The following is a 27,113-nucleotide window of genomic DNA, read 5'->3' on the forward strand; positions in this document are numbered from 1 at the left end:
ACTACATACATACTGCATTCTACATACATACTACATGCTACATACATACTACATATATACTACATGCATGCTACATACATACTACATGCTACATGCATGCTACATACATACTACATGCTACATACATACTACATACATACTACATGCATGCTACATACTACATGCTACATGCATGCCACATACATACTACATGCTACATACATACTACATATATACTACATGCATGCTACATACATACTACATATATACTACATGCATGCTACATACATACTACATGCTACATACATACTACATACATACTACATGCATGCTACATACATACTACATGCTACATACATACCACATATATACTACATATATACTACATGCATGCTACATACATACTACATGCTACATACATACTACATACATACTACATGCATGCTACATACATACTACATGCTACATACATACTACATACATGCTACATACATACTACATGCATGCTACATACAATACATTCATACAATACATACATAGACATACAGTACATATAACATAGAGTAACATACTTACCAATACTTGTCACATTGTTCCCCGAAGCCATTGTCTTTTACGGAATAAATATTAACATAACAAACCACAAAAATACTCACCCATGATCGGAAGCAGTCCACGAGTGTGTCCCACGACGATCTTGGGTAGAGAACTGCAGCATCAGCTGATGCTGCCGCTCTCTACGGGCTGCAGGAATCCAATGACGGAAGGTAGGTATCCTTCTGCACTGTATTCCTCCGCCACTTAAAAAAAAAAAAAGTCCTTAGTCTCACTTTATGGTAAAAGCATTTCCCACACAGCTTTTACCATAAAGTGAGACTAAGGACTTTTTTTTTTTTAAGTGGCGGAGGAATACAGTGCGGAAGGATACCTACCTTCCGTCATTGGATTCCTGCAGCCCGTAGAGAGCAGCAGCATCAGCTGATGCTGCAGTTCTCTACCCAAGATCGTCGTGGGACACACTCGTGGACTGCTTCGGATCATGGGTGAGTATTTTTGTGGTTTGTTATGTTAATATTTATTCCGTAAAAGACAATGGCTTCGGGGAACAATGTGACAAGTATTGGTAAGTATGTTACTCTATGTTATATGTACTGTATGTCTATGTATGTATTGTATGAATGTATTGTATGTAGCATGCATGTAGCATGTATGTAGTATGTATGTAGCATGTATGTAGTATGTATGTAGCATGTAGTATGTATGTAGCATGCATGTAGTATGTATGTAGTATGTATGTAGCATGTAGTATGTATGTAGCATGCATGTAGTATATATGTAGTATGTATGTAGTATGTATGTAGCATGTAGTATGTAGCATGCATGTAGTATGTATGTAGTATATATGTAGCATGTAGTATGTATGTAGTATGTATGTAGTATATATGTAGCATGTAGTATGTATGTAGCATGCATGTAGTATGTATGTAGCATGCATGTAGTATATATGTAGTATGTATGTAGTATGTATGTAGCATGTAGTATGTATGTAGCATGCATGTAGTATATATGTAGTATGTATGTAGTATGTATGTAGCATGTATGTAGCATGCATGTAGTATATATGTAGCATGTAGTATGTATGTAGCATGCATATAGTATGTATGTAGCATGCATGTAGTATATATGTAGTATGTATGTAGCATGTAGTATGTATGTAGCATGCGTGTAGTATGTATGTAGTATGTATGTAATATGTATGTAGCATGTAGTATGTATGTAGCATGCATGTAGTATATATGTAGCATGCATGTAGTATATATGTACTATGTATGTAGCATGTAGTATGTATGTAGCATGCATGTAGTATGTATGTAGCATGCATGTAGTATGTATGTAGCATGCATGTAGTATATATGTACTATGTATGTAGCATGTAGTATGTATGTAGCATGCATGTAGTATGTATGTAGTATGTATGTAGTATGTATGTAGCATGTAGTATGTATGTAGCATGCATGTAGTATATATGTAGTATGTATGTAGTATGTATGTAGCATGTAGTATGTATGTAGCATGCATGTAGTATATATGTAGTATGTATGTAGTATGTATGTAGCATGTATGTAGCATGCATGTAGTATATATGTAGCATGTAGTATGTATGTAGCATGCATGTAGTATGTATGTAGCATGCATGTAGTATATATGTAGTATGTATGTAGTATGTATGTAGCATGCATGTAGTATATATGTACTATGTATGTAGCATGTAGTATGTATGTAGCATGCATGTAGTATGTATGTATGTAGTATTTTTTTTTTTATTTTTTTTTTTTTTTTTTTTACATTTAACACATTAGCCGGATGATGGGACTACTACTGTCCCATCATTGGCTAATGTGTCAATCACTGTCATGGTAGCAGGCATCGCCCGATGGGACTTGTAGTCCCATCGGACGATGCCTGCACAGACTACCGGAGCCTGCACAAACCCCCCGGCAGGCCGGCACAGCCCCCCGGCAGGCCGGCACAGCCCCCCGGAGCCTGCACAGACCACCGGCAGGCCGGTACAGACCCCGGGCAGTCCGCACAGCCCACCGGCAGGCCGGCACAGCCCCCCGGCAGGCCGGCAGAGACCCCCGGAAGGCCCGTACAGACCCCCGAGAGGCTGTACAAGGGCAGGAAAGGGTTTTTCCAATTCCGATACCGGAAGTCTCATAGACTTGAATGGGACTTCCGGTATCGGCATCGGCGATACCGATACTTTTTTTAAAGATCGTCCGATCCATTCCGATCCGATATTTTGAAGTATCGGACGGTATCGCTCAACTCTAATCACTGCATAAAGCCGGTCCTGGACGTGTAGTGCAGCCACTGGTGCCGGGCTGGATACAGTACAGTCGTTAGAGTTGTATTTAGTAACGAGCAGTATGAAAAGCAAATTGATTCAAATATTAGAAACTTTGTATAACTTTTCATTAAACTTTTATTTGCTGAAACTTTAATACACTTTTAAGATATTGATCCTTTCTCTACTTTTGGTAACAGATGTGGGTCCTGAATTAGGGACTCTAATAACTCTGTCATACTAGGGTCTATCAAAATGGATTTTTTCGAAGCTCAAACTTCCTGATAATGTAGAGCGGATTTTTGTATTTTACTTATTTTTAGCAGAACCAAGTCAGATTGATTTACTGTTTGATCTTGGTGAAGACCTATGCCAAACATTGGAGGAAGACCCTGCAAATCCTGCTCCAGCTCCAAAACCCTTGGATCCCAATGACTTGGCGCTTTTTGACCCTTGCTATGCTGAAGGTACACATGTCCTCTTCCTATTACTGTTATCATTGTTATCTGCTCTGCTTGGTATGCTAAACTTGTAATTTCTGCCATTTTTTAGCCCGCTCTTTTATTATCGGGAGTTTCTAGCCAGTTTCAGTCTTACGTAACAGGATATTGGAAGGGAGAGACGGCATCCCGGAATATACGAGGCAAAACTGCGTAACCAGGGGTCTGAGAATGAATGAAGATTTCAGACTTGGGGCTCGTTCAAATATCATTAATTTTCTCGGATAGAAAAAAAAGTTTCTCCATATTTTCCAATATAACAATCAATGAAAAAAGTATAGCACTATGGCATCAGAGTGTCATCTATGTTGTTTCTTTTCCCCCATGAACCCATAATTTTACGTTGCCAGTTTTCATCTGACACTCGGATAAATATCAGACATGTTTGTGCGGGCCTCAAAAAATCACAACCATGTGGACGGCTCCATTCATTATTGTAGGAACTAGTGCTATTCGTAATAAAAAGACATTTGTACTCAAAAATGAGCCCGAAAACTCAGGATGCCATTGCATAAAGGAGCGTCATCAGCGACTGTATGCGTCACACAGCACAATGCCTGAGAGCCACCGGCTCCGAGCCCTGATGTAATTTTATATTTACCCACTGACGCTATCAACATAAGCATTCAATTATAACAGATGCAGGTAAATTGTATTTTAAAGTTTCTCTATAAAGTATGGGAAGTCTGCAAACAAAATTCTAAACGTGGTGAAATGGTGGGAACACAAATGTAATCCCATCATTGTTGGGGGTTTTTTTAGGGGGGGGGGGGTGTTGATTTTTACAACATTAATTATTCTGTTTATTTTAAACTGAAGAAAAGAGGTGAATCAAATCTTTGTTTTTTTATATATATATTTTTGACCTGTTGTTTTTTGGTCGCTCGTCCTATATATTGCAGTACTCCAGTGTTGCTTTATGTAGTAATAATGACGGTCTTCTCTGACGTCCATGGCTGGAGATCACATTCACATGCCAGGCATGGGTTCCTATTTCTCGCCCCCCGGCTGTTGCAGCAGCCCATCGGCACCCCATAATCGCATCGCGGTAGAGGTTGGTGGGGCAGATGGTGGTAGCGCCGATAGCGGCTGTTAGAAGCGGATGCTAGCTATGTAATACAGTTAATGGCCTAAATTCACAAAGCTTTTACTCCAGAAAACCAGCATAAAAAATAAAAAAACAGAGGCTGCGACAAAATTTTGTGACTTTTGGTGTTTTCACTCCATTTTTGCTCAAGTCTGACAAAGTGGGTGATGCTGGAGTGGGATGGGGGGCACGGCGACCCCTGTTTGTCAAAGTTGTGATGAGGCACAATCCATTTCGCACCTCGCCTTCTTCATTAGCGAGGCCGGTCTTGATGTGTCGGGGCCTAGGAGTCTCAATTATGAGAACAGTCTAAAAGAAGCACTATGTTGCTCATACTAACCAATCAAAGCTCTGCTTTCATATCTTAAACCACTCTTGTAAAATGAAAGCTATGCTGTGATTGGTTGCTGTCGGCAACAAAACATTTCTTTATTGGACAGTGTTGATAAATCTGTCCCGACGTGTAAAAATGGGCAATTGTTTGGTTTGTTTTACTGTCACCTCTCCCCAAATTACTTTTACGTTTGTGCCTCAGATGTCCTATTCCATTCACTAGACCACTGAAGCCAATCACAGGCCTCAGTGGTGAGGTGACTATACCGGGATGTCATCTTTCTTTCCTGGTGGAGACCATCGGATTCTACACCTTCTTTTATTATTTTAGAACCATCTCTCCATTTTTTTTTTTTAAGTTTTGGAAGTTGGAAAACACCTTTTGAGAATTTAAAGGGGTCGTCAAGGTAGCGGCCATACCCTTTAAAACTCTATGACTGTACACTAGGGGTAAATTCTCTGAAGCGCTGCAACCTTATAGACTGTTACATGTGATTGTACCGCGTGCTTGTATCTGTAGACGGTGCGCTGTCGGAGACGGAGTCCTCTCTGAACCTGCTGTCGGTGCGGTGCAAGGAAGAGGAGCTCGCACCCGCCATGCCTCTCGGTGAAGGAGATGGAGCACCGTACCTTTCACAAGCTACCGCTGAAGTCCAGCAGGCGATGGACAGAGAGTCATCTGGAGACTACGCAGAAGCTTTCAGGCTCTTCAGAAACGCTGTCGACATCTTGTTAAAAGGAGTGAAAGGTGACTGTGGATAAGACGCCATTCAGACTTCAGGGATTTTTTTCGTATGAAAAGTTTTGATTTTCATCAGTGTTTTGCATCAGATTTTCTTCAGTGTTTGGTCAGTGATATGATGAAACCCGGTCAGTTTATACTATTATTATTTTCTTTTCTTCGTCTGGAGGTTTCTCCAGTGTTCTCTTCCAGTCATTAAAAAATGGACAGCGCGCACATGGCATCCGAGCGCAATCCTATTTATATGTGTATTTTTTTTTCACGCATCATTAGACTTGTATGGGTAATTTGGATCCGTGACTTTGATCAAAATCGACCATGTTCCCATGACCTCTCGGTCCGCAAAAAACAGCCATGTGAACAGCGACATAGACTATAATAGGCACCAGTTCTATCCATGAAAAACATCCATTTTTTGATTCAAGTCACTGATCAGTCCCGCCAATGTAAGTCTATGGGTCTGTGAAAAATTTGGACTGCACTTGAATGGCATCCAAGCTGCACCATAGTCCCTGTTTTTTTTTGCATTGACGAAAAATTGACCAAACACTAATCTGAAAAACTGACACATGGACCAAAAATAGCTGAAAATCTGGTTCACACACTGATTAAAATACATCCATTTTTTTGCATATGAGAAAAAACAGACATCTCAAAGAGGCTGTAGGATAAAAACACTGATCATTATTGCTCCCAATCCCCTCATACACGAGTGCACACATGGTCCCTGCTTATGTCCCTAGAGATCCACAAATCTGTCATGTAGATACGGTGGCATGTAAGAAAGTTGAAGATGAAATGATCTCTAAAAGGGCTAAAGTTAAAGATGACACATTTCCTTTGCGTTTTAGGTAAAAAAAATACTGTATATATATTGTAATTTGTTACATTTTAAAAATTACAAAAATGTAAATAGGCCGATGCTAAAGTTTGGGCACCCTGCATGGTTAGCACCTAGTAGCACTCCCTTTTGCAAGTATCAGAGCTTGTAATCACTTTTTGTAGCCAGATAAGAGTCTTTCAATTCTTGTTTGAGGGATTTTCATCTATTCTTCCTTGGAAAATTCTTCCAGTTCTGTGAGATTCCTGGGTCGTCTTGCATCCTCTGCTATTTTGAGGTTTAGCCACAAATTTTCAATGATGTTCAGATCAGGGGACAGTGAGGGCCATTGAAAAACCTTATTCTTGCGCGTTTTGTGGTCATCTATTGTGGATTTTGATGTGTGTTCAGGATCATTATCCATTTGTACAAGCCATCCTCTTTTCAACTTCAGCTTTTTTTTACAGATGGTGCTATGTTTGCATCAAGAATTTGTTGAAATTTCATTGAATCCATTCTTCCCTCTGCCGATGAAATGTTCCCTGTGCCATTGGCTGCAACACAAGCCTAAAGCATGATTGATCCACCCCCATGCTTAATAGTTGGTGAGATGTTCTTTTCCTGAAATTTTGTGCCCTTTTTTCTCCACACATACCTTTGATCATTGTGGCCAAAGATTTTTGTTGTATCCTTATCGGTCCACAGGACTTGTTTTCAAAATATATCAGGCTTGTTTGTATTTTCTTATACATACCGCTGATGCTGACTTTTATGGTGAGGATGCAGGATGACTCTTCCATGAAGGCCATATTTGTGCATATGTCTCTGAACAGTAGAACAATGTAACACAAGTCCAGAGTCTACTAAATCTTTCTGAAGATCTTTGGCCATCAAGCGGGAGTTCTGATTTGCCTCTCTAGCAATCCTCACTGAAATTTTGCTTGGTCTTCCAGACCTTATCTTGACCTCCACTGTTCTGATAACTGCGATTTTTTTAATTACATTTCAATCTGAGGAAAGGGAAACTTAAAAACACTCTGCTATCGTCTTACAGCCTTCTCCTGCTTTGTGGGCCTCCACCATTTTCATTTTCAGAGTGCTAGGCAGCTGCTTAGAAGAACCCATGGCTGCTGTTTTTTGTCACAAGGTTAGACGAGGCTGGGTTTTTATAAAGCTGGGAAATTTGCATCCCCTGGCCTTTCCTAACGATGATAGTGAACAAGCCATAATCCTAACAGGGTAATTAAGGTCTGAAACCTCGGTCAAAGTTATCTGATCAAGCAACTCTCCAAACTTTTGCATGCCACTGTACTTAAGATCCCCAATCTTTCTATGTTTTCATTCATTTGACATTAGATTGTTTGATTCAGACAGTCCTGCCAAAAATAGTTGGCTTAGTTGGTGTTCATCTAATGTGAATCAGCACATTAAAGGGTTATTCCCATCTCCAAGATCCTATCCCAGTATGTATTAGGTATAATAATAATATTAGCAAATGCATCAATTTAGAAATGTAGTATAGTTTTTCTGATACTCTATGTTGCTTAACTCATGTGCAGGACATTGCAGTAGCTTAGTTATATAGTGACAGTTGCTAGTGGTTATAACCATGAATACGTAAGCTACTGCAATGCCCTGCACATGGGGTAAGTGACATAGTGTATGAGGAGAACTATACTACATTTCTAATTTGATGTATTTGCTAGCATTGTTATTATTACAGCTGACCTACTCTACATATTGGGATAGGATCTTGGAGATAGGAATACCTTTTTAACCCCTTTATGACATTAGACGTACTATTCCGTCCATGTAACCTGGGACTTAATTCCCATGGACGGAATAGTACGCCATGTGCGATCAGCCACGCTCACGGGGGGATCGCGGCTGATCGCGGCCGGGTGTCAGCTGATTCTCACAGCTGACACCCGGCATTAAGTCCCAGGAGCGGTCACGGACGCTCCCGGCACTTGAACCCCCAGAACACTGCGATCAAACATGATCGCAGCATTCTGGAGCCGGAATGACGCGGGGTCCCAATCGCTCCCATGGTAACCCAATGTCGTCATGACGATATCCGGGTTATCAGAGCTGAGAGACTTCATGTCATGCGCAGTGCATGTCAGGAAGTCTCTGAGGTCAGTGTGCACAGAGTACAGCGCTGACAGCTTCTATAGCATGTAGATTCTGCTTCATCTGCGTGATATAGAAGCGATCAGCCTGCACAAAATGAGTGTCCTATAGTGGGACAAAGTGTAAAAGTTATAATGAAATTAAATTTTTTTTTTAAATAATTGTAAAAATATTTTTTTAAAAATAATAATAAAAAACTCAATATTTATTCTATCAATGAATAAATATTTTAATTAAAAAAATCGAAACAATAAAAGTACACATATTTAGTATCACCACGTCCATAACGACCCAACCTATAAAACTGTCCCAATAGTTAATCCCTTCATTAAAAAAAGGCAAAAAACAATGCTTTATCATCATACCGCCAAACAAAAAGTGGAATAACACACCGTCAAAAAGATGGATATAAATAAGCATGGTACCACTGGAAAACGTCATCTTGTCCTGCAAAAATCAAAGTGCCATACAGCATCATCAGCGAAAAAATAAAAAAAGTTATAGTTCTCAGAATAAAGCGATGCAAAAATAATTACTTTTTATATAAAATAGTTTTTATTGTATAAAAGCGCCAAAACATAAAAAAATATAAATGAGGTATCGCTGTAATCGTACTGACCCAAAGAACAAAACTGCTTTATCACTTTTACCACACGTGGAACAGGATAAACCCCCCCAAAAGAAATTCATGAATTACTGGTTTTTGTTCATTCTACTGCACAAAAATCAGAATAAAAAGCGATCAAAAAATGTCATGTGCCCGAAAATGGTACCAATAAAAATGTCAACGCGTCCCGCAAAAAACAAGACCTCACATGACTCTGTTGGCCAAAATATGTAAAAGCTATAGCTTTCAAAATGTGGTGATGCAAAAAAATATATTTTTTGCAATAAAAAGCGTCTTTTAGCGTGTGACAGCTGCCAAACATAAAAACCGCCATAAATAGTAAATCAAACCTCCCGTTATCACCCCCTTAGTTAGGGAAAAATAATAAAATAAATATATTTTTTTTTTATTTTCATTTTACCTTTAGGGTTGGGGTTGGGGTTGGAGCTAAAGTTAGGGTTAGGGTTGGAACTAAAGTTTCCAAAATGGTGTTACTTGTGGGGGGGTTTCCATTGTTTAGGCATATCGGGGGCTCTCCAAATGCGACATGACGTCTGATCTAAATTCCAGACAATTTTGCATTGAAAAGTCAAACGGTGCTCCTTCCCTTCCGAGCTCTGCCATGCGTCGAAACAGTGGTTTCCCCCCCAACATATCAGGTATCAGCGTACTCAGGACAAATTGTACAACAACTTTTGGGGTCCAATTTCTCCTGTTACCCTTGGTAAAATAAAAAAATGGATCTAAAGTAAAAAATTTTGTGAAAAAAAGTTAAATGTTCATTTTTGTTTTTAAACATTCCAAAAATTCCTGTGAAGCACCTGAAGGGTTAATAAACTTCTTGAATGTGGTTTTGAGCACCTTGAGGGGTGCAGTTTTTAGAATGGTGTCACTTTTGGGTATTTTCTATCATATAGACCCCTCAAAGTGACTTCAAATTTGATGTGGTCCCTAAAAAAAAATAGTGTTGTAAAAATGAGAAATCGCTGGTCAACTTTTAACCCTTATAACTTCCTAACGAAAAAAAAATGTTGGTTCTAAAATTGTGCTGATGTAAAGTAAACATGTGGGAAATGTTACTTATTAAGTTTTTTGTGTGCCGTATCTCTGTGATTTAAGGGCATAAAAATTCAAAGCTGTAAAATTACGAAATTTTCAACATTTTAAACACATTTCCATTTTTTTCACAAATAAACGCACGTCTTATCAAAGAAATGTTACCACTATCATGAAGAACTATGTACAATATGTCATGAGAAAACAATGTCAGAATCACCGGGATCCATGGAAGCGTTCCTAAGTTATTACCTCTTAAAGGGACAGTGGTCAGAATTGTAAAAATTGGCCCGGTCATGAACGTGCAAACCACCCTTGGGGGTAAAGGGGTTAAGACCAATTTTATGTGAGGTTAATGCATTTTAACACTGGGTCTGATCGTTTGAACTAACAGCATTAGAAGACGCTGCTGTTGATTTGGGTGATTAGGTTAGGATTTACCCTGACCATGTAAAATTAACAAGGCTGTGACAAAACACCCAAAAAAGGCCCCTTTTAAATCCACGCTTATGACACAGTTGTGAGACTTTTGAGAGACAGCTCAGTCTCTCTTTATGATAAACACCATTTGCTGTTGGGATGCAAGTGATGATTTTTCCAAGGATTTTGTAGCATTATAGGTCTTTTCTTTCAGCCTTTATCCACTATTTAAAGAGTTTTTCCACTTTTACTAAAGTGTGGTCCCCTAAAGCCCCCTTTACACAAAGCGATATCGCTAGCAATATCGCTAAAGCGTCACCAATTATGTGACGCAGCAGCGATATTGCTAGCGATATTGCTACATGTGATACTTACCTCCGACCGGCTCCCCCGCCAGTTATCGGTGATCGCGCAAGATTGTCCAGGTCCATTTCTCGGCGGCGGCTTCCTGCCGACGCGTGAACGCAGGCGGAGGACGTCATCATCGCTGCGTCTGACAGGTAAGTAACAACCGCTGCTGCGTCGCTGCTGAGATCTGCCTGTTTGGCAGCTCACTAGCGATCATTTAGCGATGCACCAGCGATCCTGACCGGGTCGTATCATGTTCGGGATCGCTGGTGCATCGCTAAATGTAACGGGGCCTTAACTGTTGCCTGTCATGTAAAATGAGAAAAATCAGATAGCACTTTAACTTCCCTGGGTTCAGCGCTGGCGCCCTGCCGCTGCTCTGGTTTCAGTGATTGGTTGCAGCGGTGATGTTACATTGGCCGCTCACATTTCCGCTGCAGCCAATCACTGAGCTCAGTAACTTGTGCTATCTACTTCTATTGAACTCGGAGATTGGCTGCAGCGGTGATGTGAGCTGCTGACGTGACATTACTGCTGCAGCTAAAACGCTAAGATCTGAGCTGCGGCAGGGATCTGTGCAGTACCCAGAGAAGGAAAGTACTGACTAATTGTTATTTTTTGCTGAGTTGATCTACCCCCTTCCATGACTTCACTTACATCAGTGTATGACTTCCCTTTTATTTTCTTCTACCAGATGACCACTGTCCGGACAGACGTGAATCTGTGAGGCGCAGAACGGCAGAATATCTTCATCACGCAGATCTTCAGGATCACATGGGTGGGAGCATTGAGTGACCCCCATGTTCGTAATGAGGGACCTAGGATCTGGTACAAAAAGTGACCTTTAATTTCAAAGTTTACAGCTGCCAAGATGACAATTTTGTGCACTTTCTTCCTGACCTAGAACAAAGGATCTCTTGCTCCACAGAGGAGTCTAGAACCAAACACTTTTCCTCATTGTACAGTCAGAAAATCTCCTGGACATCGCTGCAGATAATGGAAGGTTCGTCACCGATGTACTATGACTTTATTTTATATTTTTTTTAGTTATTTTTGTTAATATTTGTTTTGCATTATAACTGGAAGACCAAGGCCAAAGTGGCGGAAACCGATTGCTAAAAGTACAATATCCAATTCTTACATTACCCCCCCCCAGAGTCGTCTTCTATTCCAATGATTGTCATGTAGAGGAATTTATTGTATAGGCCTTTCTTGGTATGAGTGGTTGTAACAATGTATCACTGCTTCATTGCATATGAAAATGTGGCGCCCCTGAGGATTCAGTCGCCACAGAGGTACTGCACCTCCTCCTGAGGTGTGGTACCCCACCACAGGTAAGGTGGAGACACCAGACCACACTCCAACACCTGCACCCCACACAACACAGTAGTGTAGCAAAGCACCCTTTGGTGGCTCCCTGCTTGGAACACAAAGCGTGCTGGGAGGCGGGTGGAGTTTAGTTTTGCACCCAAAAGAGCGGGAAGAGGATAGGATTTAGGCAGTTAGTCACAGGAGTCTGACGAGGTCAGTCTGTGAAAGGAGATCCCCTGAGTGGGATGGATGAAGGAAGTGCTGCAGCCGACCTCAGTGATCTGGGTCCGCTGGCACAGGAAAGGAAAATTAATAGAAAGCCTGACTCTCCATAAGAAGGAAAGAATTAGTATGTAACGTGAGGAGAAGAAGAGGACAATGATCAGGGTTAGAGGAGAACCCTTCCCAAGTTCTAAGCGCAAAGCCGGGGTCCGGTCCCCGAGATTGTATGGATATCAATGGTCCTGCAGCAGACACCGGAGGAATAGAAGTTGTCACCGCTTTATTCCCACACAAGACTTGGGGGCAAAACAGCAACGTAAGAGAGCCGGGACTAGGGAGTAAGGATTCCCCGAAGCAGGCTACAGCTGTCTGCTGTACAAGTAGAGTCCATAGGAACATCTGACAGGAGGAACTTCAGTGTAACTCAGTAATGTGAGTACTTCACTAAAGGCGCTATAAGAGGGAGACGTTCAGAAAAGGCACATATGTTGGCGCAGTGTTGGAAAGGAGTACTTCATCTTGCCTGGAAGTTGGCTGAGCTCCTGACCCGGAGGACACGGCACGGATGCGGGCACCTGTACCTGCAACAGACTGTAAGTAAAGCTTTGGAATTACATGCCCTGGTGTCCTCCACTTATTCCTGCGTCAACCTGCCCAGCACTGCTACATCCCTTGCGCCGGACACTACACCATCTAAGTGTCACTTCACTTACTCTGCCCTGGGACTACAGCCCTGCCTGTGGAGGGCTATAACATCATTGCTGCACCACACCATCTGTCCCAGAGGATCTGTCTGCAGCGTCGGCTCAGCATCTTCATTGCCGAACACCACAGGTGGCGTCACGACTCATTCATTCATAAACTCTAATCATCATAAGCACACTGAACTTTCCCCCTTTTACAATGGGCGCCCAGGGCCACAGGCTGGGTCCCAGCTGCCGTGACATCTCCCATTGAAGCTCATCGGGCCCGATACCAAGTACCCCACAGCCCTGGGAGGGCTACCCAAAAACTTATTCATTCCCATTAATCCTTTGTGTCTTGTGATATCTTTGTCTTCCAGGGGGACGTACTACATTTATTTCTGATTCTATATGAATAGACCAAGTAAATATCAGGGCATAGAGAGTGTATGTGTTTGGTTTTTGCTTCATCTCTCGGAGCCGTAATCGTTATCATGGGAGTTGTCAGGTTTCCAAGTCTCCTGTTACACAGGGGGACACTGTTTGCCTTTTAACGATGAGCGAACTTGCAGGGATAAGACGTTATCCGCCATGCTCCAGTGCTAACCCACTGACTTTGGCGTGCTCGAAAAATATGTTCCAGTCCTCGCGGCTGCATGTCTCATAGTATTCGAAACATGCAGGGATTTCCTGTTTGTTAGGCAGTCCCTGCATGTGTTGCGGCTGTTGAACAGCCGCGAGATATGCAGCCACGGGGACTGGAACATATTTTTCGAGCACACCAAAGTCACTCGGTTAGCACCCAAGCATGCTCGGATAACACCTTACCTGAGCATGTTCGCTCACCACTATTGCCTATTCCTTTTTAATCAATCCTTGGGATGTCACCAGTGTGTTATCTATAGGGGTCCAAGCTCCGATACTCCTGCAATGAGCTGCACAATCTGCAGCACTCCATGAGTGAAGATGTAGCTGCATGGATGTGACTGGCGCTGCGGTTCCAGTTCCTGGCGTACTGCTAATTCTTCATTATGATATCCACCTTCACCACACTTATTGGAATGCAATTTTCTCTCTCGCTTCATTGGGGGACACAGGAAACCATGGGTGTATGCTTCTGCCACTAGGAGATTGACACTATGCAAAAAAAGAGTTAGCTCCTCCCCAGCAGTATATGCCCATCAACTGGCAGAAAGCTATTCAGTTTTAGCTTAGTGTCAGTAGGAGGTGGACACGGGCTGCTCTCAAGCCTCGTATCTACCTTTAGGTTTTGTTTGTAATTAATGATGTCTATTTTTCAGATTCAGCTTGTGATTTGGGCCTTGGAGTGTACTAGGTCACTCCGCTCTCCCCCTAGAGACCGGGAGCACAGTGTGGGAATGCGTCACTACTGTACCCTCTCATGTCTGCATGACATGTTGCCCCCACCTGGGAAGCCTCTCAGGGTGGGCGGTTGTCTACTTCAGTTTCGGGACGAGTGGCTTTCCGTAGTTCACAACGCCTGGGTCCGGAACGTCGTCTCCTAGGATTACAAAATAGAATTTTCAACTCTCCCTCGATCTTGCTTTTTCGAGTTCCATCCACCACAGAACATATCTCACGTCCTGGGTTTTTTCAAGGCTATTGACTCACTCCTCCAAACCGATGTGATTGTCTCCGCCCCCACACGAGAACACTCCTCAGGTTTTTATTCCAACCTGTTCGTCGTTCCAAAGAAGAACAGCTCAGTTCGTCCCATTCTGGACCTCAAACTCCTGAACAGATATGTACTTCTGCGTTACTTCAAGATGGAGTCTTTTCGATCCGTGATAGCCTCCATGGAACCAGGGGAAAACCTCTGTATGGTGGACATTCAAGATGCCTACTTGCACATTCCCATCTTTCCATCGCCATTCAGGGGTTTCACTTCCAATTCACGGCACTGTTGTTTGCCTTAGCCACTGCCCCCAGAGTTTTTACCAAGGTAATGGCGACAGCGATGGCTATTCTACGCAGCAGGGGCATCCTCGTCATTCCCCATTTAAACAACATCCTCATCAGGGTCGCAACCCCCACGGAATGTCAGAAAAGTCTGCAGATCACCCTGGACACTCTCACTCGGCTTTACACTATTAAGGGAGAGGTTTCGGCTCTGTCAGTACTGTTCCAAAGGAATTTGGTCGTTTGCCGACAGGTCAAAACTTTCATCCAGGGAGTGGCTCACATTGTTCCCCCCTACCAGCCTCCAGTGGATCCCTGGGATCTTAATTTGGTACTCGATGTATTACAGCAATCTCCGTTTGAACCACTGCGGGAGATATCTTCCACATTTCTTTCCTGGAAGGTCACTTTCCTGGTTGCTATCACTTCAGTTAGAAGGATCTCTGAGCTAGCAGCACTCTCTTGTCATTCACCTTACATGATCTTTCACCAGGATAAGGTGGTCCTACGTCCGGTTCCATCATTTCTTCCCAAGGTGGTTTCCAATTTTCATCTGAATGAGGACATTGTGCTTCCATCTTTTTGTCCATCTCACCCCCAGGAGCAGTCGTTGCACAAACTAGATCTTGTAAGAGCTCTACAAGTTTATCTTTCCAGGACTGAGCCTTTCCGGCGCTCGGATTCTCTGTTCATTATCCCTGAGGGTTCACGAAGGGGTCTTCCTGCGACCTGGTCTATCATTGCTTAATGGATCCGTTCCAGGGTTAGGGAAGATTACCGTCTAAGAAGTAGGGCACACCCACTGAGGATTACTACACACTCCACGCGTTCGATGGGGGCCTCCTGGGCAGTTCGCCATCAGACATCAGCCTCGCAGCTCTGTAAGGCTGCTACATGGGCTTCCATCCATACCTTCACTAAGTTTTACAAGGTTCACACTCATGCTTTACCTGATGCGAACCTTGGTAGAAAGGGCCTGCAAACGGCAGTGGCCTGAGCTCTGCCTTGAGGGTATTATACTTCTTCCCACCCTTGGGACTGTTTTTGGATGTGCCATGGTTTCCTGTGTCCCCCAATGAAGCGAGAGAGAAAACTAGATTATGGGTACTCACCATAAAATCTTTTTCTCGGAGCCTTCATTGGGGGACACAGCACCCGCCCATGTTTTTTGTTGTATCAGGGTCTGTTGTTAGCTGTTACATTCTTTCTGTTATGTTCTCTGCTTCTCCTACTGCTTTCTCATTAACTGAATAGCTTTCTGCCAGTTGGTGGGTATATACTGCTGGGGAGGAGCTAACCCTTATTTTGCATAGTGTCAACCTTCTAGTGGCAGCAGCCTACACCCATGGTTTCCTGTGTCCCCCAATGAAGGCTCCAAGAAACAGATTTTACGATGAGTACCCAAAATCTATTTTTTTTTCCTTTATTCTCAATGTGGAGACCCAAAAAATCAGATGGTATCTCCACACATTGAAGGTCTGTCCTTGGAAAACCACATTAAAACCCCCTTAGCGTGTGTTCACAGGAACGTATTATCAGTCCGAGGGCTGTCCGGGTGGAAAGCGGACCATACATGGACCTAACATGGATCAATTTTGATCGAGCTAGTTCACATGATTGCTTTTACACACAGATCAACAGTCTGTTTGGGAAAAAAATCTCAGTATGCGCTAATCTTATCTGTTTTGTGGCTGAGAGTCGCTTATATATATATTTCAATGGGTGCACAAAAAAATCCTGAAGCAATACAGACACAAAAAAATCCTGAAGCTATAGACACTATCTGTATAGCATCCGTTTTAACGATTTAATTGCAGCTATTAAAGGGAATTTGTCACCAGAAAAATACACTATTAACCTTCAGATATGGGGTTAATCTGCAGGTTATTAACATTATTAACCTGGAGGGCTCCCACACTTAGCGGAACATCATGGGAGAGGCACCAGCGCTCATTCAGTCAATGCTCTGAGTATAGAAAGCCGTGTCTGTAACTGCTTCCCTGACCCTGACTGACAGCAGCTCAGCATTAGGGCCGTCTGGCTGTCAGTCAGTTAACAAAAATAATACTATGGAGAAAAGATCTAGGTGTATGGCCTCATTCACACTTTTTTGTATTCTCTTCAGTATATTACATCATTAAAGCTGTATTTACACACTGAAAGATTATCATCAACGAGCTTTCTTGAGACGGCTCATACTTCCTACTTGATCTAACAGCACCAAAAACTGCACGTGTGATTCCAGCCTATACGTTAGCCCCCTCCAATTGGGTGATTGATCGACGTAACAGCTTCCCATTGACTGGACCTGATCTTTTTTTTCTCTTTAGACCGTCCCATCAGGCCCCATTCACATTGCTTTTATGCTCTGGGGTTTGCAGTGAATTTTGCTAGAAAGTTCTCCAGATCTGCACATCTTATGTGTCCATGGACAGTAAAAGTTTGTCAAAGATCATCTTTTTTGTCTCATCTTTATACACTTTAATCTTTTTCCCTGGCTGGAAAAAGTTCCCCACCCCTGCTTTATGAGGCTGCTGAGCGCCTTGATTGGCTTTTCCTGGCAACGAATGTAGTGGCATTTGGCCATCCAGGCCAATCCCCCAAATCTGAGATCGGACCCCCACCGATCAGCAAGTTACCACATATCCTTGTTTTCACTCAACAGCCCCTTTAAGTTAGGGTCACATACTGGGGCAGATTTACTATCCCTGTGTAAAATTCAGGCTGTATAAACGTAGATGAACCATGAGAAGATTTTCATTGTGGCTCTCGCTGTGTTTCATCTTTGGAAGCAGAGTCTAACCTGCGCCAATTTTACACTAGCTCTTGGGTCTTATACTTTAGACATAAATTTTGCACCAAATTTTACATAAAAATTGGTGCAAGTCAAAAGTAAATCTTACCAAAATTGAATCTTCTTTTCTGTATACTATTAGGCTGTGTTCACACGTTGCCTTTTTTTCGCGTTTTTCCCGCGGATTTACCAAAAAATCCGCTCAAAAAACGCCTAAAAGAAGCTTCCCATTCATTTTAATGCACTTTGCACTTTTTGTATATATTGATGCGTTTTTTACTGCGAAAAAAACGCTTTGCGGTAAAAAACGCAGCATGCTCATTAATTTTGCGGTAGATTCCGCATTTCTGGCTATTTTCTATGTGTCTGAGGACTTACAAGAATGGCAACAACTCTTCATTTTTTTATTTTTTTTTTGGCTCAAGTTAATAAAAATTTCAACATTTATTTTAACCAAAATTTTAGTGGAACAGTAAAAGTAAGTTTGAGACAGGGCGAATATGGGAATCGGCTGCAATTTTTTTTCCACCAAACATTTAAATCGTTCCCACTGAATCCAAAATCCACATGAACCGTGATCATGAGGGCGGCACAGGTATTGGAGCCGAAGAACCTCTCGGCGCAGCTTTTATGTAGGACTACATTGTAGACTCTATTAGTTCCAGACTTTCAATGATTCTTGTGTAGAATACCACAGGAGAGCAGTAAGGGTATAAAGATATAAATTAACTCCTTGTGGTCTTAATTTCAGTCCTATTATTAAATGGATGCTGCGGTTTCCAGAGTTGATGCGGCGTTATCCACGGCTGTGGCGGCCACGGTGATGTGGTGGTGGACAAGGTCCCAGTCTACTTTCAGCCCCGTAGAAACTGCATTGGCATAAGCATCTGCAATCCCTGGGAAGGTGACCACGCTGGAACTCCGGGACGCCCAGATCACATGACTGTGGGGATGAAGGAGACAGATGTAAGGCTAGTTTCACACTAGCGCTTTTGAGCGCAGCGACGGCCTGCGCACGACTGCCGCTAAGCCCCGCCCCCTGCCGCGCCTCCGCCGGTAGCTCCGCCTACCGGCGCATGACGCTGCGTGCGTCCTGCGTCCCCTATCTTTATCACTGGGGCGCAGGCCGTGCGCAGTATGCGTTTGGCGGCGCATGCGTCCTTTTGACGGTGCGCCGACCTGCACCAAACGCAACCTGCTGCAGTTTGGTTGCGCTCGGCGCACCGTCAAAAAGACGCATGCGCCGCCAAACGCATACTGCGCACGGCCTGCGCCCCCAGTGATAAAGATAGGGGACGCAGGACGCATGCAGCGTCATGCGCCGGTAGGCGGAGCTACCGGCGGAGGCGCGGCAGGGGCGGGGCTTAGCGGTGGCCGTGCGCAGGCCGTCACTGCGCTCAAAAGCGCTAGTGTGAAACTAGCCTAAGTGAGCAAATTATTACAAACACTCTACAGCAGTAATAAAGCCTGTTTTGACCTGGAAGTAGCATCTCACAGGAGGATCCAAAGGGAACACGTTTCTTGACAGGTAACAAAATTAGCCCTACTTGCTGCTCCCATTTGTCTTTATTGCACTTCTCCATCTTTTTGTAGGTGATACAATGCTAAAGAGGTACTGTATTTTGCAGATTATAAGACGCACCCCAAATTTTGGGGAGGAAAATAGGAAAAAAATATTTTTTTTTAAATAAACTGGTGCGTGTTATAGCAGGTAGCTTGCCTGGGGGGCAATGGTAGTGGAGCAGGGTCTCAGGTGGCAGGGTCGGTGCTGGCGGAGGCAGGAGATGCTGCGGGCTCCAGGCACATAGGGCAGGGTGTTCGGCGGCAGGAGTTTGGCCATGGCTGCGGGCCCTAGGCTGGTACAACAAGGTGTTCAATGGTGCGGGTGCTCCGACATTTTGTGAAAGCCGGAGTCCCGCATACTTTCTAATGCGGTGGACTCTGGGGGGGAAAAAGGCCACTGGAGGTGGCACATACACAATTGAGATCTTGGGAGATGAGGTCTCGGTGCTTAGATCTTAATTTGTGCATACGCCGCTTCCGGCAGCCATTTTACCATAGTCCACTGCATAGAAGAGTATGGAAAATGTGAGGCTCCTGGCTTTCACAAAATGTTAGCGGAACTCCCGCACCGCTTGTCTTACTAGCCTGGGGCTCGCAGCCATTGCCCGAAACCTGCCACCGCCAGAAGCAGGTCCCCTGGGACCCCGCTTCACCGCAGCCATTAAGCTCCACTGCAGCTACAATTTGGATTATAAAACGCTCCCTCATTTTCCCCAAAAAACTTTTGTGAAAAAAGTGTAGTACGTGTTCCGACTGGGGGGTGGTCCCTTTCGGCTGCGAAACGGTCTGACGACAGACACAAAAGCTCGTTCAACCAGGTCCAACTTTAATGGGTGTCCTCTTGACATACACCACAAACACGACAGCTTCTGCTCCTAGGCCCGGGTACTCGTGTCGGCGATAACCCTCCGGGTTCTTTCGCCGTGGCTGCCGTTAGTCCCATGGCCACAGCGCTTCCCCCGACTGAGTCTGCCCGCTGCAACACTGCTCCTTCAGTGTCCAGCCCTCCGGTAACCCAGGCCTCCGTTAGTCAGTACCTTCTTGACCTGCATGTTGTGTGCTCATCTGTTCATTCACCTTTTGTGTCTGAGGATCTCCCTCTTCTGATGAAGGAAGCTAGTGAGGCTGATTTGGATGAAAGAAGCCAAACACCTGATCAGTTGGATTGTGACTGGGTAACGGGAACTTCAGACTGGATATAAGGCAGCCGACACCCTTCTGAGTGGCTGGTGATTTCTCTGCTGGATTCTTGGAGACCAGTCTGATTCCTGCTTCCCAAAGATAAGTTTTTGCTCTGGTATTGAACTTATTAGTTTTGGTTTTGTTTACCTTGTTTTTTGAGTTCAGCCATCCCCAGCCGGGGGTGTGCTGGATTCTTTTTCCTTGATCAGTGTTCTCTTTTACTCTGCTTTCAGAATATTCTGAGTTCTGATATAGGGTTTGAAGTCTAGAGACTTCAGGGTCCTTTTTGCTTATCAGTTGTGTTGGTAATATTTTTAGGAGGGTTTTCTCGGATTGCAGACAGCAGCTTTTCTGTCCTGTCCTTTTTAGTTAGCTTGGGCCCCATCATTTGCTCAACCTATCTTTCTATCTGTGTTAGTGTTTTCATCTTATTTCACCGTCATTATATGTTGGGGGCTGCCTATTGCTTTGGGGTCTGCTCTGGGGCAGTCAGTTTTTCCCTTTTCTCTCTTTAGGCTTATTTAGATCTCCGGCTGTGACGAGGTGTCTAGGATCACCGTAGGAACACTCCACAGCTACTGCTAGTTGTGTGATAGGATTAGGGGTCTGCAATCCGCTAGTTTCCAACCTCTCTGATTTTCTGGGCTGAGCTTGTGTTTTGTTTTTTCCTCCTCGGTGACTCAATCATAACAGAATCATCAGCCATACTGCAGATTCTAGTGTACTCAAAAGCAGGAAGGAATTGTTAAAAAAAAAAAAAAAGTGTCAGAATTTTTTTTTTGTGTATATTTTTTCCTCTTTTTCTCTGAGGCCGTAGGAGGAATATATTTTTTTCTGATGGAGTTTAAGCAATTGTCTGATCATGTGGAGCAGCTTGCTGCTGAAGTGCGAGGAATTTCCGCCTATCTTGCTCATTCACTCGCTGCTGAACCAAAAATCCCCACTCCTGATGTGTTTTTTGGGGATCGGTCTAAATTTTTGAATTTTAAGAATAATTGTAAATTATTTCTTGCCTTGAAGCCTAACTCATCGGGGAGCTCTGCGCAGCAGGTTAAAATTGTCATCTCCTTGCTGCGCGGCGATCCCCAGGATTGGGCGTTTTCTTTAGCACCAGATGATCCTATTCTAACTAATGTGGACGCATTTTTTCAGGCCTTGGGGTTGTTGTATGATGAACCTAATGCGATTGATCAAGCTGAAAAGACACTGTTGGCATTGAGCCAGGGTCAAGATTCTGCAGAACTGTACTGTCAAAAATTCCAAAAGTGGGCGGTCCTCACCACTTGGAATGATGGTGCCTTGGCAGCTCTCTTTCGGAAGGGTTTGTCAGAAGCTGTAAAGGATACTATGGTGGGATTTCCTGTTCCCTCTGGTCTTGACAATTCTATGTCATTAGCCATTCAGGTTGATCGGCGTTTACGTGAACGTAAAATTACACGGGAAATGCTGCCACCTGTTGAACAAATGTCTGAACCTATGCAATGTGATAGAGTTTTGTCTAGGGCGCAATGACAGGAGTTTAGAAGGCGTAATAAGCTATGTTTTTTCTGTGGAGATGCCTCTCATACTATTTCTGTCTGCCCTAAATGAGAGAAACGTTTTGCACACACATTTGCTGTGGGTGGTGTACAATCTAAGTTTCTTCTGGCAATTACTCTGATCTGCTCCCTGTCCACATTTTCTGCTAAAGCCTTTGTGGATTCAGGAAAGGCCTTGAACCTAATGGATTTAGATTTTGCTAAACATTGTGGTTTCCCTATGACACCCCTGCGGACACCTATTCCTTTGAGGGGTATTGATGCTACTCCTTTGGCGAAGAATAAACCTCAGTTTTGGACCCAGGTGGTAATGCGGGTCGCCCCAGACCATCAAGAAAATTGCAGATTTTTGGTGTTGCATAATTTGCATGATACTATTTTTCTGGGGTTCCCCTGGTTGCAAATCCATAATACAGTTTTGGATTGGAAATTTGTGTATGTGGTGAGTTGGGGTTGTCGGTGTGCTCTTAGTGACACTCCTGTTTTCTCCACCTCTCCCCAGTCGCATGAGGTTCCTGACTATTTGGCTGATTTTTATGATGTGTTTAGTGAGAGTAAGTCTGCGTCTTTGCCTCCTCATAGGAGTTATAACTGTGCAATTGAGCTGAGTCCAGGGTGTAAATTTTCCAAGGTTCGACTTTTTAATTTATCTGTACCCGAACATGAGGCTATGCGTTCTTATATTAAGGAGTCATTGGAGAAGGGTCATATTAGACCATCCTCTTCACCCTTGGGTGCTGGGGTTTTTTTTTCGTGGCCAAGAAGGATGGTTCATTAAGGTTCTGTATTGACTATCGCTCCCTTAACAAAATTAATGTTAAATATCAGTATCCGTTACCCCTGATTTCTGACCTATTTTCTAGAGTTGAAGGTGCTTGCTGGTTTACCAAGCTTGACCTCAGGGGGGCGTATAATCTTATTCGCATTAAGCATGGGGATGAATGGAAGACAGCGTTTAATACTCCGGAGGGACATTTTGAGTACCTGGTGATGCCTTTTGGGCTCATTAACGCCCCTTCTGTCTTCCAGTGCTTCATGAATGATATTTTTCGGGACTTTGTGGATAAGTTTCTGATCATCTATTTGGATGATATTTTGATCTTTTCCAGGGATTGGGACTCTCATGTGGAACATGTTCGGACTGTGTTCCGGATTTTGAGGGAAAATTCTCTGTATGTTAAGGGATCGAAATGTCTTTTTGGTGTAGAGAGGATTTCATTTTTGGGATTTATTTTGTCTCCGTCAACTATTGAAATGGACCCGGCCAAGGTACAGGCCATTTATGATTGGGTGCAGCCCACTTCTTTGAAGGCTCTCCAGAAGTTTTTGGGTTTTGCTAATTTTTATCGTAAGTTTATAGCCAATTTTTCTGTTATTGCCAAACCATTAACTGATTTGACTAAGAAGGGCGCTGATTTGCTGAATTGGTCTCCAGAGGCTGTTTCTTCTTTTCAGGAGCTGAAGCGGAGGTTCACTTCTTCTCCGGTTTTGCAACACCACGATGTCTCACTTCCATTTCAGGTGGAGGTGGATGCTTCAGAGACTGGTGCAGGAGCGGTTTTGTCCCAAAAAGATCCTGTAACATCTAAAATGAACCCCTGTGCCTTCTTTTCCCGAAAGTTCTCTCCTTCGGAACGCAACTATGATGTGGGGAATCGAGAACTGTTGGCCATGAAGTGGGGATCTGAGGAGTGGAGACATTGGTTGGAGGGAGCTAGACATCAAGTTGTGGTCCTCACTGACCACAAGAATTTGATCTACCTTGAGTCAGCTAAACGCTTGAATCCGAGACAGGCCAGGTGGGCCTTGTTTTTCACACGTTTTGATTTTGTTGTCTCCTTTCTTCCGGGCACTAAGAACGTTAAGGCTGATGCCCTCTCTAGGAGTTTTTTGGCTGATTCTCCTATTGTGACCAAGCCTGCTACCATCTTAGGTGAGGGGGTGGTTCTTTCTGCCATCTTGCCCGATTTGAGACGTTCTCTGGAGAAGTTTCAGGAGGATAAGCCTGAGCGTTGTCCCAGTGGTAGATTGTATGTTCCTGACCAGTGGAGGAGGAAAGTGATGTCTGAGGTTCATTGCTCCGCGTTGGCTGGTCATCCAGGTATTTTTGGTACTAGAGATTTGGTGAGTCGGTCTTTTTGGTGGCCTGCCTTGTCTCGTGATGTCAGAAATTTTGTGCAGTCCTGTGGGACTTGCTCCCGATCTAAGCCTTGTTCTCATTCTAGTGGGTTGTTGATGCCTTTGCCGATGCCCAGGAGGCCATGGACCCATATTTCAATGGATTTTATTTCTGATCTGCCTGTCTCTCAGAGGATGACTGTTATCTGGTTGATTTGTGATAGATTCTCTAAGATGGTCCATCTTGTACCACTCCCTAAGTTGCCATCTTCCTCAGAGTTGGTGCCCTTGTTTTTGCAACAGGTGGTTCGCTTGCACGGGATTCCTGAGAACATAGTATCGGACAGAGGAGTTCAGTTTGTCTCTAGATTCTGGAGGACCTTTTGTTCCAAGTTAGGAATTCAGTTGTCCTTCTCCTCTGCATTTCACCCTCAGACCAATGGGCAGACGGAGAGAACAAACCAGACTTTGAAGGCTTATTTGAGATGTTTTATATCTGCTGATCAGGATGATTGGGTCTCATTTTTACCCTTGGCCAAATTTGCTTTAAATAATAGAGCTAGTTCTGCCACTTTGATGTCACCCTTTTTCTGTAACTTTGGGTTTCTTCCTCGATTTTCTTCAGGGCAGGTGGAGTCTTCTGCCTGTCCAGGGGTTGACACTGTGGTGGAAAGAATGCAGCAGATTTGGGACCAAGTGGTGGATAAGTTGTCTCTTTCCCAGGAAAAGGCCCAGCGGTTTTCTAACCGGCATAGGACCATTGGTCCCTGGTTTAAGGTGGGTGATATGGTCTGGTTGTAATCAAAGAATATCTCTATGAAAGTGGCTTCTCCAAAGTTTAAACCTAGATTTATTGGACCTCACAAGATTTTGGAGATTATTAATCCGGCCTCTTTTCGGTTGGCTCTTCCTGTCACATTTAAGATTCATAAGTCCTTGTTGAAGAGGTTTGTTGAACCGGTGGTTCCTATGGCCGCACCTCCTGACCCTGTGTTGGTTGAAGGTAACATGGAATATGAGGTAGAGAAGATACTGGAATCCCGTTTGGCTAGACGGAGACTCCAGTATTTGGTTAAGTGGAAGGGTTATGGTCAGGAGGATAATTCCTGGGTCTCTGCCTCTGATATTCATGCCGAAAGAATGGTGCGTGCTTTTCATCGGGCTCATCCTGATCGGCCTGGTGGCTTGGATGAGGGTTCGGTGACCCCTCCTCAAGGGGGAGGTACTGTTGTGAGCTCATCTGTTCATTCATCTTTTGTGTCTGAGGATCTCCCTCTTCTGGTGAAGGAATGTAGTGAGGCTGATTTGGATGAAAGAAACCAAACACCTGATCAGGTGGATTGTGACTGGGTAACGGGAACTTCAGACTGGATATAAGGCAGCCGACGCCCTTCTGAGTGGCTGGTGATTTCTCTGCTGGATTCTTGGAGACCAGTCTGATTCCTGCTTCCCAAAGATAAGTTTTTGCTCTGGTATTGAACTTATTAGTTTTGGTTTTGTTTACCTTGTTTTTTGAGTTCAGCCATCCCCAGCCGGGGGTGTGCTGGATTCTTTTTCCTTGATCAGTGTTCTCTTTTACTCTGCTTTCAGAATATTCTGAGTTCTGATATAGGGTTTGAAGTCTAGTGAATTCAGGGTCCTTTTTGCTTATCAGTTGTGTTGGTAATATTTTTAGCAGGGTTTTCTCGGATTGCAGACAGCAGCTTTTCTGTCCTGTCCTTTTTAGTTAGCTTGGGCCCCATCATTTGCTCAACCTATCTTTCTATCTGTATTAGTGTTTTCATCTTATTTCACCGTCATTATATGTTGGGGGCTGCCTATTGCTTTGGGGTCTGCTCTGGGGCAGTCAGTTTTTCCCTTTTCTCTCTTTAGGCTTATTTAGATCTCCGGCTGTGACGAGGTGTCTAGGATCACCGTAGGAACACTCCACGGCTACTGCTAGTTGTGTGATAGGATTAGGGGTCTGCAATCCGCTAGTTTCCAACCTCTCTGATTTTCTGGGCTGAGCTTGTGTTTTGTTTTTTCCTCCTCGGTGACTCAATCATAACACCTGCAGCTGTCCTTTCAGGGCCACCCTGTTGTGAATTAGCTTTCTGGCCTACCTCTGGTTACTACTGAAGGTAGTGGAGCTGGTCAAATTAACAGAGGGGTTGCGAATTCTCTTTCTGGGCTCACTTTGGTGGTTACTGGAGGTAATGGAGCTGATCTGATTAACAGAGGCTTGCCACCTGATAATGAGGACGATGATTGGAGATCTGGGGTTTCAGACTGGGATTTAAGACAGCCGACTTCCTCTATCCCTGCTGATTTTCTTCCTGCCTCCTGAGGTCTTAGTTTTCAGCTCAGTCCCTGCATGTTCAGCTAAGTGTTCATTTGCTATTCTGTTTACATTTGATCTGGTTTTGTCTATTTCAGTTTTGTGTGGGTCAGCCAGCTCCGGCTGGGGCTGTGCTGAATCACCATCCATATGTTACTGCTTGTGCCAGTTTGTTTTTGTCCCTTATTAGATTTGCCTCTTTTTGCTCTGCTTTCAGAATATACCAGAGTGCTGATATAGTGAGCGAAGTCGTGCAACTTCAGTATTTTTTGCATCAGACGAGTTGGACTTTTTTGCAGGGTTTTTTGCATGATTGCAGACAGTGTCTTTCCTTTCCTGTCCTGTCTAGTCAGTGTGGGCCCCATCGTTTGCTCAGTCTATTTTCCTGCCTGCGTTTGTATTTTCATCTTGTCTCACCGACAGTATATGTTTGGGTGCTATCTATTCCTTTGGGGTCTGCTCGGGGGCAGTTTAGATTTCCCCTTTCTTGCTTTAGGCTTAGTTAGCTCTCCGGCTGTGCCGAGGCTTCTAGGATCATCGTAGGCACGCTCCACGGCTACTGCTAGTTGTGTGGATAGGATCAGGGGTCTGC

General features: G+C 43.7%; 2 protein-coding genes across 2 annotated transcripts in view; one reads left to right on the forward strand and one right to left on the reverse strand.

Annotated features, from left to right (window-relative positions):
- The window catches only part of LOC141058138 (sorting nexin-15-like), a 38,066-nt gene extending 26,248 nt beyond the window's left edge, over positions 1-11,818 (forward strand). Inside the window, exons 2-4 of the mRNA XM_073554295.1 lie at positions 3,151-3,294; positions 5,268-5,495; positions 11,568-11,818. Of these exons, the coding sequence (XP_073410396.1) occupies positions 3,151-3,294; positions 5,268-5,495; positions 11,568-11,668 (473 nt within the window). The 3' untranslated portion in view covers positions 11,669-11,818. The remainder of the gene's footprint in view (positions 1-3,150; positions 3,295-5,267; positions 5,496-11,567) is intronic.
- A 6,375-nt stretch (positions 11,819-18,193) lies between these two features.
- Positions 18,194-27,113, reverse strand: part of NAALADL1 (N-acetylated alpha-linked acidic dipeptidase like 1) — a 104,678-nt gene continuing 95,758 nt past the window's right edge. Inside the window, exon 19 of the mRNA XM_073554443.1 lies at positions 18,194-18,746. Coding sequence (XP_073410544.1) covers positions 18,563-18,746 — 184 coding nt within the window. The 3' untranslated portion in view covers positions 18,194-18,562. The remainder of the gene's footprint in view (positions 18,747-27,113) is intronic.

The sequence above is a fragment of the Dendrobates tinctorius genome, unplaced genomic scaffold (genome assembly GCF_039654945.1).
Source record: "Dendrobates tinctorius isolate UK_male_01 unplaced genomic scaffold, ASM3965494v1 ptg000211l, whole genome shotgun sequence".
NCBI lineage: Eukaryota > Metazoa > Chordata > Amphibia > Anura > Dendrobatidae > Dendrobates > Dendrobates tinctorius.